Here is a 9668-nt window from a genome sequence, read left to right on the forward strand (position 1 = left end):
TTGGAAAAGGATAATATTAATTCCATGGTGCTTGTGATTTTGATCGGGAGTAAGGTTGGTCTTGCATTCATGCATTGTATATAACATGGGCTTTAGCCTTTAGGGTTTAGAGGTTGAAGGTGGTGTTTTTCGACATGAGTTTAGAAGTTGGATATGTATTTTCTGATATAGATTTAGAGGATTTTTCAACATGGATAGAACAGTCTTGTGAGGTCAACTGGACTAACCCAACGAGGCTTGTGCCTAATTAGGCTTTTTTATCCACGTTGAAGAGTGTAAATAACTTTATTAAAAATCAATACATTGACATTTATGGGTCTTCAATTCATTCACTAAGTCAGTTTTTGCTCCATATATTTATCTAAAACAAAAGTTTTTCATTATTTATTACTTAAGGGGTGGGGACAAGGTATTTGATAAAGTTTCGACTTCCTATTTTCACCACAAGCACAGAAACATAAAGAAATTCTTAGATCCGTCACTGTTAATATTGAGCATTTTAGTAAAGTATAAATTGAAGCACTCTTATACTTGGCCATGGCCAGGCGGTTGCCATGAATCGAAAAAGTTAAGAATATCCATAAAAAATGGAGGAAATGAATTAATAATTTTTACAATTGATAGGGTCAAAAACAGGATGGGATGGGAAATAGAATATGGAGTGAGAATGGTGACACTCAAACAGCAAATGATATAGACTTTTATAAGAATGTGTTCTATGAATTACTTGTAATGGTTGAGATAAATTGTGTCACTATGTGTATGATATTATTGCACCTAGTGTATTTTAGTGCATGATGTAGTATTGGTAGACTTAATTAAGGTGACATTGTTACAGTTATTGTTTTAACATATAATGTTTTCTTTCAATGTTGTCAATTTTCAATAAAAACTACATATTTAAACACGTTTCCACATTTAATGATATTATTGGTAGCTTAACAATATAACATCAAAATTTTTGACAAAGATGATTACACTACCATTAACATATATCTAAGTAAAATTTTATGACTGGTGTTCCAATAGGTCAATTTAATATGTTGAGAAAAATAAAGGGGAAAGGAAGGAAGGAAGGAGGATTCTAGGCTTCTATATATTGGATTTACCCATGAACAAATTGAAAAGCAAATAGAGGTTAAAAAAAAAAAAAAAAAGGTTGTCTTTAATTAATAGAGGCATATATTTTGTATAAGTTGGAAATAGGAAAAAGACAAATAATGGATGAGGATGGAAAAATTGGGACGTTATAAAGGTAACGTAACAATGCATGCGTTTTGGTTTATGCAGAGAGCCAAGTGGCAACCCACTGACTCTTATTTGTCAGTCTCTTCACTCTTGTGTGACGGTGAAACTCTCTTCAGTTTTCTCTGAAGTCTGAACCTCACCTCACCAACCATCAACAAATTAAGAAAACGCTCAATTCCTAATTTTTTTTTTTGTAATTTTATTTGATATTGTAGCAATAAAATAATAAAGAGAAAAAGAATTTTTGTGATAGGAGCAATGATCAAAGGCTTAAAATGAAAGTGTGATTATCTTCTCATAATTTAACTTTAGAAGAGGGAGGGGGGGGGGGGGGGGGGGGGAGTTTATCAAGGAGATTGTGTTTATGATATTTTTCAAGAATCTGTAAGGGAAAAATATTGTGTAGAATGAGAACATCAATTATAATAACAAAATTTGACATAAAAAAAAATTATAATAACAAAAGTTCAGATTTTCTTTTTCTTTTATTTTAAAATTCTCTGAAAATCATAACATGATGCAAACCTTGAATGTGAAAGTTAACAAGAAAGGGATCCAGAAAGGGATCATTGAGGACATGCAAATCTAGATCATGATCTTGCCCCATCTTTTTTTCTTATTCTTAAAACATACCTACAAACATGAGGAAGAAGAAGAGATGGTGTACCTGAATTGTAATTAAGTCAATTTCTCATCCTTCTTCTTTCTCCTTCTTTAGGTCTTCATGAGATCTACACGCTTCTTATCGCTCTCCTTTTAGTCTTTCCGCTTCACTAATTTGTTTATTGTGGTTTGGTAAGCGTATATAGATGTTTTTCTGACCTGACAAAACGCTACGTGTATTCAAAACGCTACATGTGATTGTTTTGGTAATTAATAAAGCAATTTACACTCTTATTGTTGGTCTCGTTTCAGTCTTTTGTTTTTCATCATTTTCTTTGTTGTGGTTCGGCAAGTGTGTGGATATGCACTTTTTCTTACTCGAAAAAAACAGTGTACAAGATTGGTCATGAGATTTCGATAGCTAGAAATAGAACAAAATATTGAGACTTTCAACCCTTTATGTACATTCACGTGAATTTTTTTCGATAAGACTTGCAAAAATCTTTATAGTAACTCAAAACCATGAGAATAACATAGCAAAACATCAAATGTTATTTAAAAAAAAAAACAGCAAACAATATATAACTCAAACATTAATATTTGGACCTAACAGAATATATAATTAAGGATCTATAATTAAGAGTTATAAACATTTAGGAGTGCCTAATAAAATTGCCTCACTTGACTCTCTCCATTACCGGCTCTATACGGTGTATTAGTGTATTCGTGTGATTGTTTTGGTAACTAATAAAGCTAGTAATTAAATCCTCTACATAATTCTTGTTTTTCGTGGATTTTGAATTTTTGACAACCAATTCACACCCTGTCAACAAGGTTTTTTTTTTTTTGGTAACTGAGGGTCTCCTAGGCCAGATTTCTCGCACCAGACTAATTTTTTGGGCTGATCAAATGCATGCAATCCACACTGGGCGTAGGGGATTCAAAAGGGATTTTACCCTTAATTATATACACATCATAACTTGAATAAAAAAAGAGTGATGTTATTGCTGCTCCTCTGCCTACCTACCAAAAACATTTAATTACAATTTTATCCCTTTACTAAAATACTTAAAAAGACAATTTAAATAAAAAATCGAGTGCTAATGGCCAAAAATAAAAAATCGAGTGCTGACAAAATAGAATGTTAACTCAAGTAGTGTGAGTTAACTCATCTAGTGTTAATGAAGCAAGGTAGAATATAATTATCAGTAATTAAGGGGAGTAGGGAAGAAGAAGAACTTGTATCAAAGGCCCCAATTATATTCAAAAGAAATGCTTACTAACACTAATTTATATATATATTTGTTTTAAATTAGACTGTACTTGTGTTAAATGAAGCTCATAAACCTTTTTTTTTATTTATCAAAAGGGCTTTCATTGAAGGAAACTAAGATGCATTACAATCTATAAAAACTTAGTCCTCCAACCCAGAGGGAATAGAGGCAACCAAACTTAGAGGAGAACCACAACTTAAAGCAAATCAGGCAAGCAAATCTGCTGCCATCTACATTGACATTCACACAACCAAATCAGGCAAACAAATCATGCCTCGTTTGATGCATAGGATAGAATTTGATAGGATAAATAACTAAATTCTTGTATATTCAAAAAAGAACATAAAGGGTATTTTCTTACTTGAACGAAGAAAATGGAAAGAAGATGAGAAAAAGATGAATTATTTAATCCCATCATTTTTGGGGGGATTGGAAGGGATAAGTCTCTCCTTATAATTAGTTCATCTTAATACATCTTATTTCTTTAAGTTAAAAACTTCTTTGAATACACATGAATTTAGCCATTTATCTTATTTAATCTTATCCTATGCACCAAACGATATGTGATTGAATTTTGGTAATGGAAATTCCAATGCCAACCATATCGGTTTTGATAGAACCACACGGTTCGTTTAACCAAACTATGCCCACTCCCAATTTTATCTCTTTAGAAATTTCGTCCTTTTCTCCTCGTGCACTCTGAAATCTGAATTCCCTTTTACGTTTCCGAGATTTTTCTTTCAAATCTACTAGTATTGTATTTTTTCATTAACAAGATAGCCATATATGCTCTATTCTCAAGGCACAAAACTTGAGTTATTGAAGTCTAGTTTCGAGCTCAAGGGTGACATCATAACCGCAAATACTAAGCAATGCAAACATTGTTTCACATAAAAAAAGTTGGATCAAGAATAAAAATACAAAATAATTAGATCAAATAAACTCACTCTTTTTTAAAATCAAGTATCCAAATGATGTTGTGAGGTTTGAGTTAGATGATATTTGATTTGATTGACCGAGAATTCCAATTCAGAGAATCTCTGTAATGTTAATTGGAATAATAAAAGAGAAGCCAAAATATTTTTACAAATGACACATATGCTCAACACATTGATATATAACGCAAATTGACTTGTTTTATTTTCCTTCAAAAGTTTGCAGGGACCATGGCCCTTTTAGTCCCAACTATGTTATGTTCCGCTCGGCTGCTGATTTTACTTATAAGGTTCAGGATCCAACCAACCCTTTGTGGCGAGCATAAACAGTAATGACTACGAAAAGAAAAGCACAAGTTATTCCCGTGACAATGCAAACCTGTAAAACAAAAAGATTCAATTTTCAGACACATTCATTAGTCATTCATACTAGCCAAGAATTACCAGCAGAAATTTTGTGCATACCCATTTAAACATGTATCCGTGACCATCATTCCACGTGTATGGGATATTCATGCCAAAAATTCCAGCCACCAAAGAATATATGGATAAACTTAGAGTCCCGGAACTAAGAAAAAGCTCAAGCTGCAGCCATGAAATGTGATGATAATACATGTCTTCAATAGTACAAATACTACAGATTTAGCAATAAAAAAGGAACTAAAAGAAATGAAACCAGCATATTGCAGTAATAGGACACACTAAATAGGAAGAATAAGGCACCTGAATCAGCTGATTCCTGTGGTTATCAAGCTGCAAAATGGAAGCACAAGTGAAATCAGAAACCATTGATAAATATTGCCATATAAGAATAAAATTCCAAAATCACAAACCTGAATGTTAATGTAATCCTCTGTATCATCAATATATTCACGCAGCTGCAAAATTTAAGATTTACGCAGTTAAGGTTGTCTGGATATAGTGTACATAATGTGAAAAAATGCCTATAGGTTTTATACGATAAAATAACTTTATTCAATTATAAGAAGAGCGTTATGTAATTTTGTTTTATATAAATTAATTTATAGGATACTAAGGTCAATCCACAAAAGGTTGAATGTTCTTCACTTTCTCTTTTCTCTCTTTCACTTTCTTCTCCCTCTACTACCGAAACCCTAAATAATGGATCAGAGCAATCAGAACAATCTAAAAATCCCCAAACAACTCACATTTCTTCTCGTTTTCATCCTATTTGATGGATCAGGCTTTTCCGGACTGGCAGGTCATTTTTACATCCCATCCCAAGAAACTTAACTCAAGTGGCATGGGGTATGGTGGAATGGAGAGTAAATCCTAGGTTCAATTCTTTTTGTAAGCCAATAAGGAAAAAAAAAAACAACGTTTGCATCTAAAGTAGCCATACCGTGGCTAATTTGTTCAAGGTGCCATCAATCTGCATAAAATAAGCCTGCAAAAGTATTACTAACCAATTTAGTATATAGCTTCACTAAAATAAGACAAATGAGAAGTATGCCAACGCTATTACCTCAAGTAGCATTTCAAGTTCCTCAACGTCATTCTCATCTCCACGAGCAGTTACAACACTTGCTCTACTTGCCCGCGATATTTTTGAGCCAATGGTAGGGGAGGCAGGATACCAATTGGCGGGACCAGAGACACTAACTGGTGAAGATGCCCCAACCAATTTTCTTGACAGGTAAAGGTCAGCCATATCATCATCGTCATCCAGAAGCTGTTCAAGCTCATCCCTCACCTGCAATAAGTAATAGAGGATTACCTCTTGCCTTGATTTGCAGTAGTAAAGAGGACACTGATATTTTGTCTACTCAGGTCAAGAAAGTTCTTCTCAACTCCACACCACAAATTCATTTTGATATCGTAGTCTGAAAACTCAATATGACATACACAACAAAAAAGAATGCGGCTTATAGAAATAATACGAAACTGCATTTACAATGCAACTAAGCTAGACTGCAAGGTATGAAGTAGATTTCTGGGGATGACATTCACCAAGAAGATGACATTGCTAGCTTTAGTGCCCATTCAGCACAGCCCCTGGGGTGCCAAAAAAGTCTTCTTTGAAGCAAAAATGTTTTTAGGTATTTTTGAATAGTCACTTAGCTATGCTCTTAAACGTGCTTTTGTGTCCAACAGAATCTGAAAACTGGGGCACAAGTCTTTTGCTTACATACTTCAAGCCATTGTCCTATTAATCATTTTAGATTTTCATCCAACTGTGTAAAACATGGTAAGTGACTTATTAAAACATTAACTGGTTAGTGTCTGAATAATAACTGTTGGATCAAAATCCAATGACCGACATTCATTCAAAAAGAAAGAGTATTTTATCAGGATTTGAATATCGATCATTGGATTTTCATCTTATGGTTGGTGAGCATGGATTTTGTGCTCATGTGCATGCGTATGTATATTACCAAGGTGTATGATAAATGCCATCCAAAATTTTAGGTTCAACACAAAAATTCCAATTATAGATCTTACATATTGAAAATGAAAGAAAAATAGAAAAGTCAACCTATAAAACACATTAGTGCAGTATGCATCCAGTACATTAAATAGTCATTTCAAGAATGTTACTTCCATGAATGAAATATATCAAACATCTAATCTAATGGCATAATGTTCAGATAATATGAGGCGTGGCATGAAAATCCTTCACCAAACACCAATGTGAAGCAAATAACATCTTTGGAAGTTTTATTTTTTTAATAAGAAATAACATCTTTTGATGATTGCATTTAAATGAATAACTCTCATAAGAGACATGAACTACTATCAAATCATTCACACGCCACAGGAAGTTCATATACCTTTTGTACCCGAGCAGTCAACCTCGTCATTGCACTCTTCAACTTACGAACCCTATCCAAATTGCGGCTACTAATCTGCAAGTTGCAATGATCAAAAGAATGTCCAAAAGAAATAGGCAGAAGAAGCCAATTTTTTTATAGACAAAAAGGACACATTTTACTAAATTAAAATGTTGAAAAAATAACAGTGGCAATTTATAAGGAAAAACAGAAAGAAAATTGAGTGACTCTTTTTCTTTATTAGAAGATCAAGTGAGAGAAACTCTCTCTCATAATTAGAGATGCTAAGCTTAGAAAACCATGCACGCAAGTATCAAGCCAACCCCATTTTGAAGCCAAATATTCAGGTCAACTACAAGAATGCAAAGCTAGAGGTTTATGAAAACTTTTAACAAAAACCAAAGCATGAGATTTAAAATTCTTCTTTAGCAATTTCACAAAATAATGCAGACAATAATCCCTAGACTTTATCATGTAGTGCTTTAAGCAGAAAATTTTCCCACATAGCCTACGCTGACAGCTGACTCACAAGAATCTATGAGCTTTTATCAGTGATTTACCTAAATCAACCAAACCAGTGAATGAAATACTATATTCCCGTGCCCATGAGCTCCAGCTCAAGTGAAATTCGAGTGGGGTGGGAAAGTGGTAGACTTTAGGTTCAAAGCCTATTGTAAGCATGAGAAAATAAACAATACTTCTGTTGTTTTTTCCCATTTAGAATGACACAAAGGGAGGAGGCAAAGAAACCAGAAAATGAGACAAAAATTAAGTCCTACCTTAGAGGTAAGTTCATCTAAAGCAGGATAAGCAGCAGTCTCCAGTTCTGTCGTACGTGCAGCGAGAAAACTACAAATTGCTTCCAAGGCTACCTCCAAGGCCCGGAATTCAAATGGAGACTCTACATTGCATAATCTTGATCATTCAGATGTCAAAGAATAAAACCAGAACTCAGAAGTTTCGATGTTTAGGATAATGAAAGAAGTGACAGATGCAAACATATGTAAATTTCCAACACCAAAAACAGAGACTACTCTTCAATGATAAAACTTTAAAATAATTAGCCATACCATCTTCTTCACCCGCCTCAACATCATTTTGCCCAGCAGGGAATTCTTTCCCATCTCTTTCACTTTCCCGTACAGAATTCACAGGAGGCAACCGTCTTTGAAGCTCTTCAACAACAGGGATAACATTTTCATCCAATGGATCCCGAAGCAGCACCTATCCCATAACAAACTAACAATCACCATCTGCAAAAGAGCCCCAGCTCATAGAAAGTCGAAAGCACCATATATTTTTTATTCTTTTTTTTCTGTAACACAAGGAATAGAATACGGGTTTGACTTTATAGGAAACAAACTTTCAATGTCCTGAATGTGCCCCATCTATTTAGTTGCTCCCTCAATTAATACCCATGTTGACCATTATGTAGTAGTCTTAAAACACAAGTACTACTTCCTCTCTTAAATCAGAAATCTTTGACCACGCAACAAAATAATAAATAGATAAAAATCAATACTGATGTCTACTCAATTCAAAACCCAATACAAAATAAATTCAGCAGAGAAAGAAAGAGCTCCTGAGAGAGAGAGAGAGAGAGAGAGAGATACTAACCTCATCAGCAGTGATTATTGCTTTAATATGCTGCACATCCAGATACAAACAAACCCAAATATCAATCAACGGAAATGAGAAAAAAAAGAATTGCCAAAAATTGCCAAAGCAATAGAATCAGAAATCGAAGCAAAAACAAAAAGTGTACCTCCAAATTGAGAACTATAGCCTTGTCACGGCCGAGAATGGTGGAAGGGTAAGAGAGCAAAGGATCGACAATGCGAAGATCGCGAGCGTGAATGTGCACCCGGTGCATGATAGCATACTTGTCCACATCCAAGACCGTAGCTTGGCCGGTACAGTCCAACAGAACCCAGCTCCGAGACGACTTCTTCTTCGCGGCGACCACCGCTTGTGGGTCCACCGGCACCACTTCCCCGTCTCGGGCCATCTCTGACCATCCCCGAACAACCGGACCTAACCAGAAATACCCAAATTCACTCACATCCCGAATTCACTAACCAACAATCGAAACCTCAAACAATACCCAAATCTCAAATTCTATATACTTGCATCCTCAAGATTTGAAGTGGCCCAGTGAACGATTCAAGCAATGGGGGTGTGGTGTGATTGTTTTATATCAATTTGAATGTTTTGAATGTTTTGAATGATGGGTTTCGTCGGATTGATTGATTGTTTATATCAATTTGGGGATTTGATTGGAAGTGTTCTGGGAGAGAAGGGACTTTTATGGGTTGCGTAGGACGGTAGGGTTCATGTGGTGGCGGTTTGGAAGGAGTCAATAGGGACTAGACACGCAAGAAATTGTTTCTTAAAAAGGGAAAGCACAATAGAAGACTGTGGGTGGGGACAGATGGGACCACATAGTTTCTGAACCTGCGGATCTATGTTCTTCCGGGTTGAACTTCAATTTCCTAATGTTTTTTGTATAGGACTTTTGTTTGGTACAGTAAAAATGTCCAAGGACCATGTCACATTGTCATGTCATGACTCATGAGTTTGCAACCAACCTCCCATGTCCAATTCTCATATATCGGTCATGTACTCATGCAGTCATGCCACAAATTATTATAAAATAATTTTGATATAGTCACTCTAATTAATTATTATAGTTCGCTACTTCGTTCATAGTGCGAAGTTGTATGTCATGCCGCATTACTATTGTAAAAGAGATTTTTCCATATATGGCCAAAAAAAAGAAAGAGATTGTTTCATATAAAACAAATAAAGAAGTCAGA

At 34.8% G+C, this 9668-nt stretch overlaps 1 protein-coding gene across 1 annotated transcript; it reads right to left on the bottom strand.

Annotated features, from left to right (window-relative positions):
* Window positions 1-4243: 4243 nt before the first annotated feature.
* LOC147293963 (magnesium transporter MRS2-I-like) lies at window positions 4244-9188 on the bottom strand. The gene is made up of 11 exons (XM_086230767.1): window positions 8618-9188; window positions 8470-8499; window positions 7923-8076; window positions 7632-7753; window positions 6853-6927; window positions 5547-5774; window positions 5424-5468; window positions 4894-4938; window positions 4784-4813; window positions 4526-4645; window positions 4244-4439 (listed from the first exon to the last, which is right to left on the bottom strand). Exons 1-11 carry the CDS (start codon window positions 8858-8860, stop codon window positions 4353-4355), a joined length of 1179 nt encoding a protein of 392 aa, XP_086086893.1. The 5' UTR covers window positions 8861-9188; the 3' UTR covers window positions 4244-4352.
* Between the last annotated feature and the right edge of the window lie 480 nt (window positions 9189-9668).

Source organism: Dryas octopetala, chromosome 2 (genome assembly GCF_963921425.1).
Source record: "Dryas octopetala chromosome 2, drDryOcto1.1, whole genome shotgun sequence".
Lineage (NCBI taxonomy): Eukaryota > Viridiplantae > Streptophyta > Magnoliopsida > Rosales > Rosaceae > Dryas > Dryas octopetala.

What these genes read in the sequence shown, in the direction of transcription:
- LOC147293963 (XM_086230767.1), bottom strand. Translation starts at nt 8,860, where the DNA reads ATGGCCCGAGACGGGGAAGTGGTGCCGGTGGACCCACAAGCGGTGGTC. An exon ending in CAATAATCACTGCTGATGAG is followed by an intron (nt 8,077 to 8,469) that starts GTTAGTATCTCT and finishes GTTATGGGATAG; the next exon opens with GTGCTGCTTCGGGATCCATT. An exon ending in AACTTGAAATGCTACTTGAG is followed by an intron (nt 5,469 to 5,546) that starts GTAATAGCGTTG and finishes ATACTTTTGCAG; the next exon opens with GCTTATTTTATGCAGATTGA.